General features: G+C 24.8%; 3 protein-coding genes across 9 annotated transcripts; all 3 read right to left on the reverse strand.

Annotated features, from left to right (window-relative positions):
* Positions 1 to 2,871: 2,871 nt before the first annotated feature.
* Positions 2,872 to 3,611, reverse strand: LOC122852137. 2 transcript variants are annotated; one of them, XM_044151754.1, is made up of 4 exons: positions 3,450 to 3,611; positions 3,260 to 3,373; positions 3,155 to 3,177; positions 2,872 to 3,037 (listed from the first exon to the last, which is right to left on the reverse strand). In XM_044151754.1, exons 1-4 carry the CDS (start codon positions 3,545 to 3,547, stop codon positions 2,919 to 2,921), a joined length of 354 nt encoding a protein of 117 aa, XP_044007689.1. In that variant the 5' UTR covers positions 3,548 to 3,611; the 3' UTR covers positions 2,872 to 2,918. The 2 variants fall into 2 exon arrangements, with proteins under 2 accessions (XP_044007689.1, XP_044007690.1); XM_044151755.1 differs by having other exon boundaries at positions 2,872 to 3,177.
* Positions 3,612 to 3,912: 301 nt separating this feature from the next.
* Positions 3,913 to 12,904, reverse strand: LOC122852068 (polyamine-transporting ATPase 13A3-like). Of its 2 annotated transcripts, none has more exons than XM_044151641.1 (16): positions 12,329 to 12,904; positions 9,181 to 9,263; positions 8,994 to 9,064; positions 8,749 to 8,916; positions 8,570 to 8,640; positions 8,225 to 8,491; positions 7,919 to 8,123; positions 7,629 to 7,827; positions 7,044 to 7,546; positions 6,763 to 6,948; positions 6,265 to 6,648; positions 6,031 to 6,172; positions 5,813 to 5,952; positions 5,516 to 5,738; positions 5,204 to 5,285; positions 3,913 to 5,140 (listed from the first exon to the last, which is right to left on the reverse strand). In XM_044151641.1, the coding sequence occupies exons 2-16, from the start codon at positions 9,194 to 9,196 to the stop codon at positions 4,156 to 4,158; spliced, it is 3,642 nt and encodes a 1,213-aa protein (XP_044007576.1). In that variant the 5' UTR covers positions 9,197 to 9,263; positions 12,329 to 12,904; the 3' UTR covers positions 3,913 to 4,155. The 2 variants fall into 2 exon arrangements, with proteins under 2 accessions (XP_044007576.1, XP_044007577.1); XM_044151642.1 differs by lacking the exon at positions 12,329 to 12,904 and adding an exon at positions 9,359 to 9,468 and having other exon boundaries at positions 4,115 to 5,140.
* Positions 12,905 to 13,175: 271 nt separating this feature from the next.
* On the reverse strand, positions 13,176 to 20,003 carry LOC122852091 (PTB domain-containing engulfment adapter protein 1). Of its 5 annotated transcripts, none has more exons than XM_044151678.1 (8): positions 17,836 to 18,204; positions 17,349 to 17,452; positions 17,208 to 17,275; positions 15,659 to 15,841; positions 15,259 to 15,585; positions 14,720 to 15,161; positions 14,429 to 14,652; positions 13,176 to 14,346 (listed from the first exon to the last, which is right to left on the reverse strand). In XM_044151678.1, the coding sequence occupies exons 2-8, from the start codon at positions 17,419 to 17,421 to the stop codon at positions 14,272 to 14,274; spliced, it is 1,392 nt and encodes a 463-aa protein (XP_044007613.1). In that variant the 5' UTR covers positions 17,422 to 17,452; positions 17,836 to 18,204; the 3' UTR covers positions 13,176 to 14,271. The 5 variants fall into 5 exon arrangements, with proteins under 5 accessions (XP_044007613.1, XP_044007617.1, XP_044007616.1 ...); XM_044151682.1 differs by lacking the exon at positions 17,836 to 18,204 and adding an exon at positions 19,649 to 19,987 and having other exon boundaries at positions 13,179 to 14,346; XM_044151681.1 differs by lacking the exon at positions 17,836 to 18,204 and adding an exon at positions 19,981 to 20,003 and having other exon boundaries at positions 13,578 to 14,346.
* Positions 20,004 to 22,389: the final 2,386 nt, after the last annotated feature.

The raw sequence follows: 22,389 nt of genomic DNA on the forward strand, positions 1-22,389 counted from the left end.
TGCATAATCTTGATAAACCTTCTACATCAAAACTTAATGGAATATTTAAATTATCGGTTTCATTGAGCCTAGTTATTATGCTACTATTATTCATCATATAATTCAATCAAATTAACGTCGCATATACAGGTTTTTTCTCGACTGAGCGTTCAGTTGATTTTAAAATATTGAATACTTGAGGTATAATTTCCCTGGTGAAAATATTTCTCCGCATTACTCCGGATTTCTCCGTGATTACTCCGAATTACTCCCAAAATCGACCCATGCGGAGAAATGAGTGGAGAAAAGTATCAAAATTTTTTTTCGAATTTTCTCCGAATCGACTTGGGTAGAGCAAAGATAAAGATTATGCTTTGCGTTATGTAACAATGGTAACAATTAAAAATTAGTCATTTTTTTTTGGAAAAATTGAAAATTGAAAAAGTTGGAGAAATATTGAACAAATGGTAGAGAGATTTGTACGCCATTTCTCTAACCGGGTGAAAAAATAATTTTATTGATGAGAAATTTTTTCTCAATTCAACGACGAGAAGAAAGTTTTTCCACCCATTTCTTCGCATATGGGTCAATTTGGGAGAAATTCGGACTAATCGCGGAGAAATTCGGAAAAAAATTTTTACCGCGGTTTTATTACTATCCATTTGAAATAATATGTTTTAACAGCCAGCTTTTATGGTGATTTATACAAAGTTCTAAAAAATACGATCCACCGATTATATTTCGATTTAGATACCTTATCAACGTAATTTGGAATTTTAGTATAAATTTTATAATTCCGATCTGTTGATTTTGTATCTTTAGTGATTTTCAAGAGTGTTCATAAACCCATTTGTATTGTATATACATTTTTTTATCTGGTTCATTAGCAAATTTTTTATCACCAGCTGATCTATTACGTCTTTTTGTTGATGTTAATGTTTTACCAGAATTAATTGAACTTGATGTTGATGAAGATGAAGGTGTACATAATCGTGCTGTTGGTGTATTCCGTTGTTTTTGTTATTTTATTGATGTTTGTGGTACAGTAGGTGTTTTAAATGATGGTGGGTGGTAATGGTGGTGTATGGTGGTGGTGGTGGTGATAGTGTCGTTTTTTGAATTTTTTTATTAATTGATTCTGGTATAGGTGGCTCATTCAACCTCTTTCTGTCATTAGTCTCAGATATTGATGGTTGAGATAAACTTTTAGTAATTATACTGGGTTAACCCATTCTTGTGATTTTATTAATTGTTCTTCTTTCATGGATTTTTGACTACCATAACAATACGTCCAACAAACGTTGACGTCCAACAATTATATCATCATCATCAATTTCCATATTATTGTACAAGTACAGCGGTGGGTGAAAGCTCTCTTGAGAAAAGTTTTATATAAAAAAACAAATATTATTTTGAACTAATAGTTAAACTAACGCTACTAATATTAAAAATATAATATTGTTATAATTAATAAATAAATAATCCACTTCAAATATATAAGTTGGTGTTGAAAATACATTTGAAGGAAATAAATTATTCAATAATACTGGTACAGTTACCAATGTCAAACTATCTCTGGTAAAAATATTTCTTCGAATTTGTCCGAATTTCTCCGCGATTACAGCGAATTTCTCCCAAATTGACCCATGCGGAGAAATGAGTGGAGAAATTTTCTCCTCGTCGTTCATTTCGGAAGAATTTCTCCGCTGTAAAATTATTTTTTTCTCATGTTCCTCAGCGTGTGTTTTTTTTCGCGGAGAAATATTTCCGAACGTTCTCTTACCGAAGTTGATTCGGAGAAACGACGGAAAAATTTCTCCTCGTCGTTAATATCAGAAAAAATTTCTCAGCAGTATAAAATTATTTCTTTACACGGTTGGAAAAATGGCGGACAAATCTCTCCACCCTTTTTCCAACTTTTTCCACCATTAGTTCACTTTTTTCCAACTTTTTCAATTTTTAATTTTTCCAAAAAAAAATGACTAATTATTAATTTTTACATAACGCATAGCTTAATGATGTTTATTTTTTTTGAAAAAAATGAAAATTCGAAGACACTTTTTTTCAAAAAAGTTGATATACCTGAGGTACTTTGTCTACAAAACTCGTGATCATTTCATCAAATTGATGAATGTGGGGAAATAAGTGTAAAAATTTCCTCTCGTCGTTGATTTCGGAAGAATTTCTCTGCGGTAAAATTTTTTTTTTCACGCGTTTCTCCACGTATTGTTATCGCGGAGAAATATTTCCGAACGTTTCTCCACCTAAGTCAATTCGGAGAAAATTCGTAAAAAATTTTGATACCTTTCTCCCCTTATTTCTCCGCATGGGTCAATTTGGGAGAAATTTGGAGTAATTGCGGAGAAATTTAGGAGATATCGCGGAGAAATATTTTCACCAGGGATTTATTTAAAAAAATATTTTATTTTAATTCTTTATTTTATATTATTAAAAATATTTATAAATTAATAATTGCTAACAATAAAACTCACTTGTATATATACATCCATCTTATCCAGATATATCCATCTTATACATGTAATCGAAAAATTATTAATCATTATTTGACAATTTAAATTCAAATTGTTTTTTAATTTTATTAAGTAATATTTTTTCCTTTAATATTATTGCAAGATACATTTATAAAATCACATATAAATGATATGATTTTTTTTTTTTTATTTCCAAAATTATCAAAAAGTTTAAACAACTGTAGAAATAAAAAATATTATTATTTTAAATTTTTTTATATATATAGATATTTTCATAGCATAAGTATATTCTAGTTTTTTCATTACTCTATTTAAACTTAATTTAATAAAGACAAAATTTATAATATTTGAAATTAAAATATCAATAAAAATGTAAGAAGTAAAAATGTACACCCTGGTAGAAATATTTCTCCAACTTTTTCTTATTGTTCTACCAATACTGGTCTTTTAAAAATCCAATAACATTTTAAGTGTATTAAACTGTTGTAATTTTTTGTATACATTAAAATTTTCATTAGATAATAAGGCTGTGAATAATCTGGCAACATGAAGACCCAGCGAACACTCTAAAAAATAAGCAGTTGTTTTACTGATGGTTTTGGTGGTGGTACTAATAGTAATTTATTTAATTTTTCCAGGTACTGTGAAGTTGCATTTTGTATCTTTTTCACCAGAATTATTACCTTGCATGTCACATGTTTGTTGACTTAAAGAGAATCAAAAATAACGTCCATAATTTATTAATAATAATTATAAATTTAATATTTATTATTAATAATAATATTTACCTTGTTGTTTCTTGACCAAGAAGAACAAGAAGAACTTGTATTCTTCTAACAATACTTGATTCAGTTTGTGGTTCAGCCAATATTGTATCTAACAATAGAAATACATTTTCTTCCCTAAAAAACAATTAATCGAAAATGAAAAAATATCACCTAAAATTAAAGCTAATAAAAAACAATACGATAAACTTACAGGTTCAATTCGATCAACAATTGATAGTTTGTTGTCTCTTGATAATTTAATAATATTAGCAAATAATTCAGATGAATTTGTATGTCTTTCATTGACATTTGTTAGTGTTAATAATTTAACCAATTGTTGTACAATAATTTTATCATCAAGCCATTCCTTAAAATTTTGTATCATATCAGTACCTTCAATTTTTGTTATTTATTTTAATATAAGATTCATTATTGCTGATGTATTTAAATGTTGCGATAAACGATGAACATATTTATCACGATTTTTAAGAAATTTTTTAACTTGTAAACAAACAAATTGATACGAGTGCCAATTCTATTGAAAAGAAAGAGAAAAAAAATAAATTTATATTAATTTTTTTTTCTCAGGAAGATTCTAAAAAAAATATACCTGTTATCAATATATCATTGTCAAATGAAAATTATAAAATTATAAAATTATAAATTCATCATTGTAATGATTATTTTAAAATAATTTTTTTTTATTTGATTTATAATTTATTTATTATTTTATTATTATTTAACAAATATTTTATTTGATTCGATGAATTGTTGATATATATTTTTATTTTTATAAATTCATTTACAGTTATTGTAAAAAACAAAAAAAAATGTTACAATATTCTTAAATTTATATTTGATATTTTTTACGTAAAGTAGTTTTTTTTTTTTTCTTTTTTAAATTATATTTATTAATATTAAAATTTCGTTATTTCATTTGTTGTTGTGTCGCGAATAAATACAGGATTAGTAACACCTTGAAATTGATCTTTATTTTTATTTTCTTTATGATCAAAATTATCATTAATATTTTCAACACTTGGTACTTGTGTTAATGCTGGTAATTCAAAATTTAATTTTGGCCAATTTAATTGGTTTCTTAATTCATGCTCAATAACTAAATATTTTTTTTTTGATTTTTCCGAATTATAAAGCATTGGTTTTACTTTTTTTTCAATTGTAAATTCAATAATAAATGTTTCAATAATAAGTGAAATAAAAAAATAAACAAATGCCAATATAATAATAATTATACGCCATTCAGATCTTTCTGATACTTTGAGTTTTAAAAGATTTGCAATCCAATTAGCTGGATAAAGTGTTATATACATGCAAAAAATAGTTAATGATAAAATTGAACATATAAATGCATTATTTGTATAGATTGCTTTACGATAAGGTTTACCACGTGAAAATATAACTGCCATTGTTATGTATTGAAACATTGACAAACAAAATACTGAATAATTTTCAACACAATCATAATCAAATGGTGTATCTGGCTTAAATTCTGTGTATCCTGGAAAATGTTGTACACCAATAAAAACACCAATTTGAAAAGCAATAATAACTGCCATATGAAGAATAAGTGAAAAACATGGTGTAAAACTTAATATACTTGTCATTGGTGGTTGAGGTGCAAGTTTACCTTCATATGCTTTTGTTTTACCAAAGAAAAATGCAAAATTAACAATTAATGCAATATCAATAAATAGAAATTCAAAATCAGTTAAATTTGAATCAATTGAATAGAGTATAAGTGCCGAAAAACATTCAGTTAATGAATAAGTAACCATGAATTTAAAGATACCAAAAGAGGTCACAAGGCCAGCACGACCTTGACGAATGACTTTTGGAACACATGTGATGTCAGGAATCTGTGATGTAAATGGACTTGCAACACTGAAAATTTTATTAAAAATTAATTTACAAAAAAATATGTATACATTATTTTATTTGTTATACCTTGATTCGGCCTCCGATAGAGATATTCCTGCATGAGCAGCACGAAGTGCACCACAATCATTTGCTCCATCTCCACACATTGCTAAAAAATAATAATAACCAAATTTATTATAATAGTCTTTTTGAATTTTAAATAATAAAAATGTTTTTCAGAATAACAATGCGTCTATTGTAGTAATTGTCCATTCACATGGACACTCCAACTTTCATTTAGCTTACGTCAGTCAATTTAATCAGTATTTTTACATTGTATGAATTAAAAATAGTATTATATACTGAATAATTTTAATTATATAATTTTTTTAAACTCACCAACATAGTAGCCTAGTTCCATAAGCTCAAGAATAAGTTGTTGTTTTTGATCACTAGTCATTCGAGCAAATACAGCACCACGAACACAAATTTTTGGCAATAAATCCGGAAAAAATTGACGTAAAAGTTCCCATGTTTGACCAGTCAATGCAAATCGATAATTCAGTGTATCTACACCAGCTTCAATTGATTCAATTGTTGTACATGTTAATATTGAAGTTGCCTAAATAAAAATAAATAAAATAAAAAAAAAAAAAATATAATAAATAAATATGTATTTTAGATAAAAATTATTACCGGTGCTCCTTGAATATTAAAATAAATTTTCGGCGAAATTTTTTCATCACCAGGTGTTATCGTGATACCAATAACTGTTTCATTTCTTGATAATATCTTGCAATCTCTGGCAACACTCACAGCGGTTTGAATGTTATCACCTTGAATAAGATTAACATCATTGTATAAACAATTATTTATTAATTTAACTCGAATTTATTTTTTTATCAACAGCTTACCTGTTATCATGACAACATGAAGATTAGCTTCTCTTAATTCTTCAATTACACGAATTGTCGGTTCTTTTAATCTATTTTCCATTATCACAAGACCCAAAAATTCTAAATCTTTTTCAATATTATTTCTATGCATTTTTCGTATCTAAAATTAAATAAATGAAAATCATCATTAATAATAAATTTAATTATTTCATTTGACAAATTTATTATTATTATTATTTTTTATTTCTTTACTTTTGTAAAACTTGCTGTTGATATCATATTTCTTCCAAAAGCTATAACACGATATCCTTGTTCAGTATATTTTTGTAATTCAATTGCAATATTTTGAGGTACAGTACTAGGCTTACTGAGACTAATAATCATTTCTGGTGAACCTTTTGTGTAGGCACGAAAATGATCAGTACCCAATACTCTAACAATAACTGACATTCGTTGTAATGAACTGGAAAATGGATATTGTTGAATTATTCCAATTTCTGGTAATTGATCTATATTATTTTCTAAATGACGATTGAAATTATCTGGTGGTTTTACAACAGTTGGTACAAGTAAATCATATTTTCTTGTATCAGCAATTTGTGGCTCTTCTAAAATCCATCCAGTACTTTCAAACATCTAAAAGTAAACAATGAGATAATAAAAATAATGATAATAATGATGATGATGATGATAAATGAATTGGTGATAATGAAAAGTTATTATAACTATTATTGTTGTTATATTGAGCACCTTAACATCAAGAGGGTCACCGCATAATTCATTATCAATCAGTGTCAAACTGTGACATACTAACATGCCCTCAAAAAGTGGATGATTATTCATATTTTGAATATTTTTTTCAGCATCAGTTAGACTACCATTGATGACTGGCACGATTCCCATCATGTCGAGACCATCTTCTGTCAGTGTACCAGTCTAAAAATCATAATTTTGATATATTAGATTAATAACAATATTATATTTCTGATTGATGGTCTCGTTATAATATATAAACATATTTTTTTCATAACCTTGTCAAAACAAATGCAATTTAAACTTCCAGTGACATTGATAACACGACTATTGATACAATATATTTTTTCTTTTTTTAATCGTGATTGGGCATAAAGTTTACCAACAGTCATTGCTGCTGGTAAAGCTGGTGGAATAACAATTGTAATAATATCCAAGGCTTTAATAGCAATATCCACCATTGTCATACCACGTTGGATTTTTAATATAACTGTATAAAGAAGACCAACAAAAGCAATTGCTGCTAATATTTTAATAAATTTGTAAGAATCTTGGTCAAATTTAAAATCAGCTGGTGGTGGATAAAGAATTGCAGCAACTAAACTACCACGATTTGTTAAAAGTCCAGTTTTAATGACTCTTGCCAATACTGGTCCATCACCATAGTATCGTGTTTGAATTATCAATGTGCCACTGTAAAGTATATGTTGAGATGATTCTTTTGAATCAAATGAAATTGGTCTTGGTGTTATAGGTGTTTTTGTAACTGGTACAGATTCACCTATAATATAAAAAAACAATTAACATTAAAATTAAAGGAAAAAAAAAAGGTATATTTATATTTATTTATAATATTATCAAACCTGTAAGCATGGATTCATTGAGTATACAATTGCCATTCAATAAAATTGCATCACAAACAACAAGACCTTGAAACTTGGGAAGTTCAATAACATCACCAGGTGCTAAATCAGCACTTGATATTGTTTCAAATTCACCAGAGCTTCTTTGTACCCGCACTGTTTCACTTGATACAACTTTTTCATGAAGATTTTTTTGATTCTAATAATACGGGTTTAAATTATGATAATATTAGATATATAATTTATGTAGGACACTGTTTATATATTTAATAAGTAATATTTATATTTACTTGACGAGTTTGAATTATAGTAGATGTAATACCAAAGAAGGACATACATATAATTGCTCCTATATACCAATAATAACCTTCTGCAAGCCAAACACATATTGTAAAAACTTGAAATATGTAAAATGGATTGAGTACTTCTAGTACAAATAACATCCAAATACTTTGAACTGGAATGATGATCTCATTGTTGCCATAAACAATTCTTCTGTTAAAAAAAAAAAACAAAAGAATAATGTTTTATGTATATTTTATTTTTTATACTATATTATTATCGTTGTTTTTAATAAATTTAAAAACATAGTTTACTTCAACAATTGTTCTTCTTTTGAAAGGCCTTTGTTTGATCTTAAATGTAATTCTGAGCAAAGAACATTGTGATCAAAACCAACTAGTCCTGAAAATTCATCATGACAATCATCCCAAATATAGCATTTTTTTTTAAACCAAAATGTACGATAACTCAAAACCTCTCGTTTTGTTCCATTTTCCAAGGTGATCAATAAATTTTTTCCTTCAATATTTTTTAATAATTCATCACTGACATTTTCAAGTATTCTCCAATTTTTTTTTGACCTGTAATATTAAACAGTAGTAGTATTTAATATATATTTTTTTATTATTAAATAATAAGTTAATTATTATAATAACTACCTAACATTTGTTGTTCCAATGAGTTGAATATCCTTGACAAAGTATGATTTGTATTTACCTTGATAATTGTCCTACATGATGAAAAAAATAAAAAAACACATAAATATAATAATAAAATTACTGATAATAAATAATGAATTATTATATTATTTCTTATTTATAAAATATATATTATTTACAGTAATTAGAAGTTTTGTTGCTCGGCTTAGTGAACACTTTTTATGAGTTGCATATAAATGTAAATGTGGATACCAATGAAAAAATAATCTGACACATCCAAATGTTATTATGTAGCTGAAAAATGTTATTACTGTTCCAAAGTAACTTTTTTCATATCCATGCACTTGCTAAAACATTAATTATCATAAAATAAATATGTAGTTTTTTTTTTTTTATTATTATCATTATTTATTATTTATTTTACCACTTCTTCTGTGTCATGCCCAGTATTAATTTTCTGCCACTCTGTATCACATTGTCTCGTATTTTTGGAGACTAAATAAAAAACAAAACAAGGCTCAAAATTATCAAGCTGTACTTAATCTTTATTGATGTTCAATTAAAAATTAATAATCGTATTATAAACCATAAATAATAATATTTATTTATACCATTGGGATCCGTCATAACGCTCTTCGATCGTCACTTCAAATATCCTTTCGAATTATTATTGACAATTCTTTATCCAGTTGAACTTAAAAATATTAAAACAAAATAAATATATAGTTAGACAAAAGTATTATTATATTTATAACAATAATATTCAATAAAAAACTATAAACTATTTACTCCAAAAATTTTTATTACCCCCCCGCCCCCAATATATTAAAATTTTGGTTATGTTAGGAGTTTGTTGTGTGTATATTGTTGTTGACGTTTTTTTTTTTTCTATTTCAAAAATGAGCAACGTGGTGGTGATGATGTAGGCCTTTTATTTCATTTTTAAAAAAAATACTTTTATCTTCAGTTGACTATTTAGTAAACGTGATAATGCCCCACCGACCTTTCATGACATTGAAAAAAAAAAAAAAATTCAACATTTTATTTATTTAAAATTAACAGATGATTATGATAATTATTTACTATCAAGACGATGATAAATAAAAAAAATATAGGATATATTTATAGCCGCTTTGAAGTATTCTACAATTTTTCTATTTTTTTTGTTTTTATTTAATCTTCACATACACACACTAATTTACAAGTCACTCGAATTAGTTAGTTGGTTCCGGATAATTATCAAAAAATAAAAACTAAGGTAAAAAAATTGAAAAAAAAAAATTTTTTTTTTCAAATAAGTATATTGCATAAGTATATATACATATATATATATATATATATTGATTTATTTTTGTATATTTTATTATATTTTTTTAATTTAAATTGTATAGATAGGTAATTGTTTTGAAAATTAAAAAATAAAAATAAAAATAATTTATCACTAGTTTTAATACATTTATGAAACGAAAGATTTGTGACCCGTGCTGAATCTTTATGAAAACTGAGATAAAAAAAATTAAAAATAAACTTTTTTTTTAAATATAAGTAAGTATATATTTTATTTTATTATTTTTTTTAATTTAAATTGTATAGATAATTATTTTTAAGATTAAAAAAAAAAAATAAAAATGATTTATCACTAGTTTTAATACATTTATGAAACGAAGGATTTGTGGCTCGTGCTGAATCTTTATATCTACATAATTCCTCAACGGAAATGATAATCAACGGAAACTCCAATGATGACAAAACGCAATCATAACTGCTATTTTGATAATGATAAAAATTAAATAATATATATATTTATATATATATAAACAAAAAATAATAAAATTAAATATGTAGAAAATTTAGAAAAAAAAATTCACATTTGAGCGAACAATCAACCAACATTGAAAAAATTCAAGCTAATTATTATTATTATTATTTTTCAATTTTGCGATAAGACCGGCTAAAGAGTTAGCTTGACTGAATATCAATCAAAAAAAAAAAAAAAATGATCGTTAATTCTTTCAATTGCTAACTTATTTGCTCACTTATTTGCTCACTAATTATTGTGTAAAAAAAAAAAAAAATTAACAAAACTAGTGTACTGAATAATAAACAGTATAATTGAACGTATATTATTTTTCAAAGTTAACTAGTTTATTTTATCATGAAATATAGTTTGATTAAATTGACAACAATTATAATTTACATATTGGTACAATTTTTTATTAATTTAAAATCATAAATCTAAATAATTAATAATTATGTTTGCATATGCATAATTTTATTTGCATATTATTATGTTGCGGAAAATAAAATCATTGATATGGAATCAAGTTAAATTATTTTATATATAATAATGGCAATTATATTATTAATTATTTCATCGTTGTAGTAGTTATATTAAAAGATGAGCTTAACAAAGATCACAAGTGCCAAAGAAGGACATTTCTAGCGAAGAAGGCTTATCTCGGGAGATTCAGTTGTACTTAGGTTTATCAAGGCTTATAAGTTTATAGGTTTTTCAATAAAAATCCGTACAATTATAGTTAAATCGAGGAAAAATGTGGAGGAAATTTTTTCATGAGTAATGTTATTTGAAAAAATTTTCTTTTATCATTGCACAATAATGAAAAAATGGCTCGGAAAATGAACGATTTATTGTTATATATTATAACAATGATATAGTTTTTATAAAAAGCAATTGAAAAAATAAAATATTATGGTTCCAAATAAACTGAGTAAGTATACAACTAATAATTTAAAATAATGTTTATATACGCTATATAATCAGTTCAATCGCCTCAGAGACATCTTCAATTAATGTTGATTGATATTTATCGTCGATGAATCTAGAAACGATTACATCAAACCAGCTTCATCAACACACAACATAAAATTTTTCAATTGACACAAACTGTTGTTCTTCCAAAATAAAAATTAAAAATAAACAAAAAAATTATTATTTATTATTTTTAATTATTTTTAAACACAACATATAAATGATGCCTAATTTTTTAAATTCAATTGATGCTACGGCTTTTCCAATTATCCACTTTCTTAATGTCCATATGACGTCATGTAATTTTTATGAATTGTAATAGCAATTCTAGGTTCTTTGGAATGCGTTCAACCATCAATTCAATAACAATTATTATTAATTAATATATTAAAAAACAACAATAATAAGTAGTTAATGTTTTGTGCTTTTTTAATAATTGCTTATAAAATTTAATTATTTTTTTTTTATGTATTGTTAAGTACTATGTCGAAAAAATAAAAAAATATAATTGTTGTAAATTAAAAATTTATTCTTCAATGTTAAAATATAGAATTATATATTTTTTATAAATTATTTATCAATAATTTATATTTATCAAGGACATGGAAACTTTTAAATAAAAAAATCGGAATATATAACAAGAATTTTATCATTTTTTTTATTTTTTTATCATTTAACACGTTTACACAGTTGTTTATTTTTTTTTTTTTTTCAAACAAAAAATTGCAGTCAAAATAAATTAAAAAATTTTTTTTTTTATTTCTTTATATGAAATTATTGAATTTCAAATTAATAAAAAAAATTCATATTTCTTTTTTTAATACTAATTTATTGTCATATTATTTATTAACTCCTTTCTAATTCAATTGCAATAATTACGAAAGTATAATTTGATTTTTTTTTATATTTTAAATTTCAAAGGTTACTATAATATGCATTTATATAATATTCGACTAAAATTAAAATATAATATTTATTATTTGACTTACCTGGAAAAATAAAGCCGTATGTATTTCAAATTTAAAAATTAAAAAAAAAATCAATTACTATTGATATTTAAATTTAAATAAAAATAATATTAATTTAAATTGTAATTCCGATTTATCAAAATTCTTTTTTTCTGCGTTTCCACATTTATGAAATGATAAAAATATTTTTGAAATAATTTTCTTAGTTTTTATTATTTCAAATTATATTAATAATAATATACACTTTTAGTTATTGCTGCTTTTTTTATGTTGAAATTATCAATACAAATGATAATAACGAAAAAACAAAACAATAAAAAATTATCAAATATTTATAAATTGTTTAACAAACGGTTCATGTAAAGTCCCGCGCGATACTGACACTTCTACTTGCCACACTTTTTTTTTTAATTCTCCCATATTTGATTCCAACATCTTAATATTATTATTACTATCAACCACCACTACTTGAACTGCATCTCTCTTACTTCATCATGCATTCACCTGCGAATCATTTCATGACAGCCTGATGATCATCATACGAATACACAATATATATATTTATACTTTTTAAAATTTTCAATCATCATTATTATATTAATATTTATTTAAAAATAAGGAAAGTTCAAATGCAAATAATACATTATTAATCATCATGATAATTCACATTGATACCAATAAAAGATTAATCATAACGAATAATAAAGATAACAACGTGCTAAAGTGTGATAAACGTGACATGTCTGGATAATTTTCTTGACAAATAAAAATATTTATGAAGAAAAAAAAAATGCAACCAACAAACAATTAAAAATAAATTTCTTTGAAAATTTAACATTTTAAATGTTGAATAAAATAATAATTATAATTATCATTTATTTATTTATTTATTTATTTTTCTACTGATCTTGAAATAAAAGATCAACGACTTTCTATATTTTCATTTGATTATTATTAATAATTTATTTCTTAATACTTCAAACAGATTAAAAAAAAAAAAATAAACAATGTTGAATTAATATTGTTATGTCGAATATATAGACATGCTTTATCATTATTATCAACTATCCTTGACCCTGTTTAAAATGATAACACTACTATAAATCCATTTTTATTTTGTTTATTTTATTTTTTTATATATATAAGAAAAGTCGGTGAAATTGCATGTGAAAATAGAAATTACAAAACAATTATAATATTGTTAAAAAGCATATTTTCATTTTTTTTTCCATCAATTATTAAGAAAATAAAAAATGTTGATGATGATGGTTGTGTTGTGTTATTATTATATTATTAGTCTCGTGATGATTTTGTTTTTATTCATGTCACAGTACATGTCTTTTCATCAATTGATTTATTAAATATGATTAAATAGATGCTGAGAAAAATATTCTTGGAATATCCAGGGAACTTTATAAATTAATCAAATGTGATGTAAAACTTTTTTTTTTTTATTTTTGTCATGTGAATATACTAATTTATATTTAGTAATGGTTGATGTGAGAAGCTTGACAATCAAAAAGTGCGGGTGAAACATTAAATGCTTTGTTGATTAAATATAATAAAAATAGATTAAAGTAAAACTATGATAGAATTTTTTTTTTTTAATTTTATTTATTTAATATTTTTTTTTTCTCACTTTATATTTTTTTTATTACTATTTTTATCTTTACTCAATAATAAAGTTTATGTATATATATATTGTAAAATAGTTGATATTATATATATTTTTTTTTTTAAATTAGTAAAATTTAGTTAGTAAAATATTTTTAAAATGTTTTTAAAATGAAAAATTAAAATATAACCACTATAATTTCTAAAAAAAGACTTGATAAAATCACCATTATTTTATAAATATAATATTAATTAATTAACTAATTTTGGTCTTTGCAAAGGAGAAATTTTTTTTTTTTATTGTTTTTTTAAAAGATCAAATTTTTTTTTTTCTTTTTTGTTTTAAACAATTAATTACGTAGAGGATCTAGGCTTTCCAATGAAAAATCATCAGAGCCTATTGAGAGTCCTTGACTAAAACCATTCTACAAAAAATAAATAATAAATAAATGAATAATTATAAATATTGAAAAGAATTTTTTTTTAATTTAATAACATTAATATTACCTTCATTTCCAATATTCTTTTGTCAAGTAAACCAATAGCATTTTCAAGTTCTTGCTGACTTGGATTTGAAACTGATGAAAAACTTGAAAATTCACCCATTTCAAATGGATCATCAAGACAAGTACTTGTTGGTGTTGTTGGATTAAAAGGCGTACTACCAAAAAGATCTTTTTTCATTCCATTTTGTTGACGTCGTGAATCTTTGGCTTTTGGTGGTGGTGCCACTAAAAAAAATACAAATTTATTATAAATTATTATTTCAAATTAAAATTAAAAATTAATTAAACTTACAAAGTGGTGGAGTCAATGAATCATTGATAGATGGAAATGAAGCTGTTGTTTTTCCATTTAACATATTATTATGATGAAATCCATTTGTAGCTGCTTCATAGGCCCTTGGATTAAAATCTTCATCAAATTCATCATCAATGAGCTGATTTTCAACAGGTTTATTTTCAATAACTCTTGTTAAAACTGTTGACAATGATTTGTTACTATTCAAAAAGTTTTCATCAAAAGATTTTTCAAAACTTCGTGGTGGAACTGGTGGTGGTTCTTGTTGTGAACCATTTAATGTATTTCCATTTTTATCGGATGATAGCTTATTACCATTTGTGTTAATATTATTGTTGTTGTTTAATCGAGATACATCATCAGACAAATCTTGAGTTTTTATTGGCACATGTAAAATGTCTGGAAGATCGTGATCAGTTAAATATGACTGAACATCCGCCTGAAATTATAAAAAAAATATTTTTTATTTTTTAATAATAGTCATTATAATTTAATGATAATAAATAATAAAATTATATTTTTTTTTTCCCCATTACCGTGCCTTTGATTGCGCAAATGTCTTGTAGCCTTTGTCGATATGTATTATTTTCAAGTTCAAGACGACGAATTTTTTGTTGAAGAACCATACAACGACGTTGTGATTCAAGATCTTTACCTGATGTTTCTAAAAATCTTCTGTATGCCAATCCAAATGCTTGACCAATTGTCAATGTTATTTCTTCAGCCAATTTATCACTTACAAATACAAAACACATATGTTTATCAGCATCTTCTTCTTTTGCAATAAAACTAAAAAATTTTTTTTCACTCTTATCATCAGCACAATAAGATATTCGATGAAGTGGATATTGATGCATTATACGCTGTAATAATATTTAAAATAATAAATTTAATATAAAAAAATTTTGATAAATTAATTATTATAATTTTATTAACCTTGGGTTTTGTTTTTGTCTTGGGTTCCTGTATTGCAACACCATCAATACTGATTGTCAATTCAACTTTTGGAATTTTTGTACCTTCACTTTTTTTTAATTGCTGAGAAAACTTGAGTTTTGATGCTGCGTCCTTGACAACTTGAATGCCTTTGGGTTGATCGACATCGGTACTTCCAAGATACTAAGTTTTTTTTTTTTTTTTTTAAATTAAAAATCATATTTTTTAATAACTATCGTATTTAAATTGTCATATTAAAATGATGAGTTAACTGCGCAGTTGTCTCGTCATTAATACTAATATTATTTGACTAAAAAAAAATGTTTTATTTATTTTTTTTTTTTTTTTATCTGTCTATATGTTTTATGATATTAAAATCAACGTAATTGCGCATTATCAAAATACTTCAAAAGAATAATAAAATTTAATTTATTTATGTTGAATGAGTAATTAATTCATAACCATGATTTTTTATAAAAATAAATGCTCGTTTTAACAAGAACGGGAAAAAGATAAAGATAATATATACAAGTTTCAACAGTATACAAACGTGTTTAGATTTTCTATTTGTACCTTCTTTAAATATTTGTATTATCGGTGTACAATAAATTTTTTGAATATTCTTTTAGAGTTGGAATGTATAAAATCATATAAAAGTTTTATCATAATATCATCTTGTTTGTTAACAAAAACCTGATAATAAAAAATTGGGCGTATCACAATATTTGATTGGGCTGGTTGAAAAATACCAGTTGATAAAAAACAAAAAAACCAAAAGATAAAAACAAATAAAAATTTCCGCTGGGTTTATCCGAAAATATTCTAAATTTACATATGACCTTGAATCTTCTATATCAGTTAATGCGCAGATGATGTTTGTTTTTTTTTCTATGGAAACTGTTTATCAGCTAGGAGATAAGTGATTATTTTTCAACTAATATTTGTGTTTTATAGTGTATTTCACTGTTTGTTTTTTTACTATGTTAATTGTCTACCAACTGAAAAAGATAAGTGATTATTTCTTAACCCATATTTTTGTTATAGTGCATTTCATTACAAGTGCATTATGACGTTAATTATTTTACAAATATGGAAATGCAACAAAACAAAATATTGACATAACTTTTTGTTTAATTAATAATTGTATTTTCCCCGAAATCTCAATTACAATCTTAAATAATCTCCAAACTTTACTCCGTAATTTCTCCGTAAATTTTTACACTAAAAAAAAAACTTTTTTTCATCGAACTTTTTCATAAAACTCGATTTTTTCAGTAAAGTAGTTTCATTTAAGAAAAAAAAAAAATCACGAGAAATTGAAGAAGAAAATCTAGAGATTACTCCGGAAATATCTTACAAAGTAGTCTAGAAATTTTATTAACTTATTAAGATATAATTGAATTCTTTTCAAGCTCACTTATTTCAATATATATTATAACTTTATATACTGAGTTTAAATTTGATATATAAAAACCACGTCAATGGGTGAAAAAAACCACAGGATATCCTTATTCTTTTCTTTTTTTATTTTGTATATAAAAAAACTCACCTTTACGAGGTAGGCAATATGACCCTTTTGCAAGGCATCTGGTGGATGAATCCAGTTTTTATCTGTCCCTGAAAATAAGTAATTATTAAAACTCTGTGTTAACATAATTATAAATAATAAGTTTCCTGTTTTTTTTCATACCTCCATTTTTATTCGGTGCATTTTTATTATTTGTTGAATTCTGAGCCCATTTAAGCAATGTTGAGTTTCTCATATTTTCAATAATAATTATTATGCAATTTTAACTGAAAAAATTAAAAATTCACAATTACATATGCAACTTATGTCAAGTGTAAAAAAAAAATATGATAAAAAGCATTTTTTAAATATTTATTTATCACGTTTTATACCATCGTTAATATTATTATTATTAATAAAATACTATCGTGCTAAATGGCACACAAAGTGCAAGCAATATGATAATTATTGTATATATATTATATATATATATAGTATATGAAAATGTTTATAAAGTCGAGAGGATAAACGAGAAAGTGGTTAAATGACAAAGATATGCCGAATTTAAAAAATCTATAAATAAAATATCACACTCATTTAATTTTTTAATTAAACACTTTAAATAAAATGATTTATTGAAATTAATTTATATGAATGATTTTTTTTTCACCTTTAACACTTTTCAACTTGATTATTAAATATCGCAATTTTTTTTTCTTTCAAGTTAATTTAAACGTGTATAAAAATTTGAATAATACTAGCAGTTAATTGGATAACTTAATTTTAGATAAATTATATAAACAACATATTCCAAAATTAAAAACACAAAATATTTATCTATTATAAATGTTTGATTTATTTGTAAAAAGGATATTAACTTATTTAACTTATTGACGATTTGATAAATGAAAATGATAAATCAATGTGGTATTTTCCTTTGATAATAATAAAGAGAATTGAGGATTTTTATACGTATTTAATACAATTCCTCTTGTCGCGAGAAAAACGTCAAAGAGACAAGGTTGATAAAGCGAGAAAGAGACAATGTTAAGCAAGGGGGCAGAGAAGAGGAGGATGGTGGTACCAGCCACGAGCATGATCCCCCTCTTTATTTTTCTCTTCATCCTCCTCCAACACTAGCAACATCTCTTCATCTTTAACTCGTTGTTCACCAACAAAAATCACAAAATAATTTTATAATTACCATTATTATTAATTAAACAACAATGTCACCAAGCAAGCATGTTGCTTTTTTTATTTATATAATTTTATAATAAGTATATATGCAAATAATAACATTTAAAATTCTTTTTGTTTCAATTAACACAGATAAAATATTATTATTATTATTATTGTAGGTGGTTTGATTTTGATATGCACACGACGAGTAAGATCTGGTACGTGTGGGTACCAATGAAATGGAACAGTTTTTTTTTTTTTTTTCTTTCTAGAACAATAACGGACAATTTATTATTATAATAGTCGTTGGTATATGAATAATAATATAGTTATGGTTGAATGATTGTGAGGCGAAAGTAGGGAAAGTTTATAAGTCTAGCTTAGTAGCAATCTTTTAACATTAAAAATAGATGTATTTATAGTAATAATAAAGAAAAAAAATATAAATATATCCTGTTATCATATGATCTCATGGGAACAAAGTTTTTTTTAAATAATATTTTTTATTATCATTATTAAATTGTAAAATAAATAAAAATATAAATTTAATAAGTATATTATATTTGAGAATGTAATTAGTTTTATTTTTCTATAATTAAAATTACAGATTTTTAGAAGAGTTATAGATTTTTTTTTAATTGAGCAATCATTTTTTTTTTACTGATAACGACATTGATTAATCAGTAATTGCAATTTTTTTTTTTTTTCTTTTGAACTTGACTCACATTAATTGTCAATTTGATCTTGACACCAATGCATAAACTTTTGTTTCATTTTACTTGATTAGTTATAATTAATATTTATTTTTAAAATTGTAGGAGTTTTTTTTCTATGTTTATCTAAACGTGCACGATGGTCTTCGTGATTTATGAATTATTTTTTAGTAAAGAATTTTATCAGAGAAAAAAAAAATGATTATTATAACGCAAGCTATAAAATGTCGGAGTGCAACAAGTAGTTGCTTGTTTCCGCGAAGGCCTTCAAATTTTACAGTAAATTTATTCTAATTACCATCTATTCAGCAACTCTCTTTTTAAATAAAAATTATTTTTATATGTAGAACAATTTATCAATATTAATATTCAGGTAAATTAAACAAATTATTATGTTTTTTTTTTTAATTATTATTTCGTGGAGTATACACACTTTCGACTCCGGTGAAATTTGAAATAGAAAGTTTGGATCCCGTATAGTTAAAAATAGTTAAATAGATAAATAATCATACAATTATTAATATTTAATAATAACTATAGCATTGTCTAAATAATTATATTTAAAAAAAATAATTTTATATAATTACTCACCAAAATAATATATACAAACTATTGTATCTATTTTATTTTGCCGTTATTCTTTGTTTATATTCAACTGAATAATAATAACAGTTGCACTATAATAGTTATTTTGAATTAATTTAAAAAATTTTAGTTAATGTTTATTTTATTTATCTGATAATCGATATATTATAATATACCGATTAAATATCACACTGGTACACGAAAAAAAATAAAAATAAATAAATTCTGTCACGTTAATGTGTCAGTTGAGTGAAAAGGAGGCAATCTGTTGCGTGTGTTGTGTGGTGAATCTTTAGTGTTGTTGAAAATCAAGGCCTACCTATTAGGCTAGTACCTACCAACGTCAAATAAGATCGGCTCGAGTTGCCGTAACAAATCGGGTTGCCGTAGCAACATGTTTACAACTATTTCACTCGTTTCTACTACATACACAAGTACACAAATGCACACAAATGCATCATGAACTGCATTCATGGAGGTGTATATTCACCTCCATGACTGCATTCATAATGCATTACGGCCATTTTCCCCACTTGAAATTGACAAAAACTACTAGAGTCAAAAAAAAATTCAAAATTCGAAGTTCGAATTATATATTTGTAGAATTTTGATGTTCAGAAGTTATAGTTAACATAAAATTATTAATTTTAAAAGTATCTTTTGTCGTTTTTATTTTTCTAAGGAAATTTTACTCAATAGGATTTTAATTAAATATAACAATCATGGTATTTTAAATTACGTATGAAAAAAAGATTGATTATATGTATATGTACTTTACAGCTTATGATTATTATTTTTTTTATTATAGTTATTATAATTGTATTTCCATGAAAAAATAAATAGCTGGTGCTGAAAGCTTCACTTGACGACACATTTCCACACTTTTTTAGTTTTTTACAGTTTTTTATGACTTGTGAGATCTGGAACATTTCGTAATATTATAGTCATCAGTCACGATAGTCGGTGGCTTTAACGACAATATTAACAAGATATTTCTTGATAAAAATTTTACAAACATGACTTTAGAGCATTACCAAGCTACAAATGATTGTTTATATACAATAGCCGATTGCATGAAGCAATTACGAGGATTTGTGACCAATTGTGAGCGGGTAACCGATGATGGTATAGTATAGCTTTTTAAAGATGAATAATTAAGAATACTTTAATCTTTGCGACTCTAGTCAAGTCACTGACTCTTCAATTGAATTGTTTATAATTTTAAAATTTACCATTTAGCAATAAAATAACTAATGTTTTAGTCACGAAAATTTTTGAAAGTTCACCAGAGATAAACGACTTTTACATGATAATCCCGGGATAAAAATTTTAAGTACGGAAAAAGTCTTGAGGTCTATAAAAAAGTATTGAGATTTGAGAGTATGAAAAAAGGCCAGAAAACGTACGAATTTAAAGACAAAAGTATTATTTCGATTGCAGCTATTAATTTCGGTCTGAAAAAAGTCCTAATATTCAGGACAGTATATTTTTTTGTCAAGACATTTAACTTTGGCCTGAAAATCTTAGTACCGAAAAAGTCTTGAAATTCCGTACTTTTTAGAAGTAATTTCTAAAGATGCTGAATTAATATATTAAACTGATCAATTACACGAAGAGCTTAAAATAAGGTAAAACTATCATCATTATCATTATTAATAACTTAATGATATTGTTGTTGTTGTTGTTGTTTTTATTTAGCCTTGATGAAAAAAACATTGGAATTCCAATTTTTATTTAAAAATTATGTTTATACGATAATTTATCATTTATTTACTTCCGTTTAATTGGCCATTTAATTTTTTTTTCCACTTTGTATCATAATAAAACGTAATAAAAACAATATAGCCAATTTCAGTAGACAGCAATATTTTTAAATATTACGATAACAATTACACCACCAATTTCTCCATAATTGACAGCATTAAATTAGTTGAACAAATTATTTTCTTCGAACTAATGGAGAAATTATAATTCCTTCGTAATTGGCAATTATTGACAAATTTGTGGTAATTAAATCGTAATTACGAGTTGCCAGGACTTCATTATTTTGTCATTTTTCGAGTTTATACGGTTTATAGGGTACACGGGTTTTATTATATATACAATAATTATTTACAAACACACATAAATTTAGATTTTTTAGCTTGTAAGCTGTATTTTGTGAAATAATTGCGTATTTTTCAAAAAGATACAAGGTATCCCTCTTTCGAAGGAATTTCGGGCAAATATATCCTGGCATAGACCAAGTGCGTAGTTCCCATGGTCTATACTAGATTATATTTGCCCCCATAATTAAAAGACATGAATCGAATAACTTCATCCAATAGTTGTAAATTAGGGTCTATGTCGCATATCATAGAGAGTGGTGGATTAGATTTGAACTCGAGATACAAAGCACTGTAGGCAGAGCTCTTGCTGACTGAACCATCAGCTTACTCAATGAACTTAAATAAATAATTATACTTCATTATCGATAAGTATTACATTTACAAAAAAAAAATAGTTACACGAAATAATTAATTAATTAAGCCCATATATTTCAATTATTTGCAGTATAGGTAGACAAGTTTTTGCATATCTCCAGTGTTGGGCTCTTCTTGATTTTTAGATATTATATGCATTTCGTATAATTCAAGTTTTTCGCGCTAAACTACACTGAGCATGCGCATCAACGTGATTATGTGGTTATAACTTATAAGCAATTATAAGCAATTATAAACGTGATTTTGCACCTTATGTAAGAATAA

This window comes from Aphidius gifuensis, linkage group LG3 (assembly GCF_014905175.1).
Source record: "Aphidius gifuensis isolate YNYX2018 linkage group LG3, ASM1490517v1, whole genome shotgun sequence".
Taxonomy (NCBI): domain Eukaryota; kingdom Metazoa; phylum Arthropoda; class Insecta; order Hymenoptera; family Braconidae; genus Aphidius; species Aphidius gifuensis.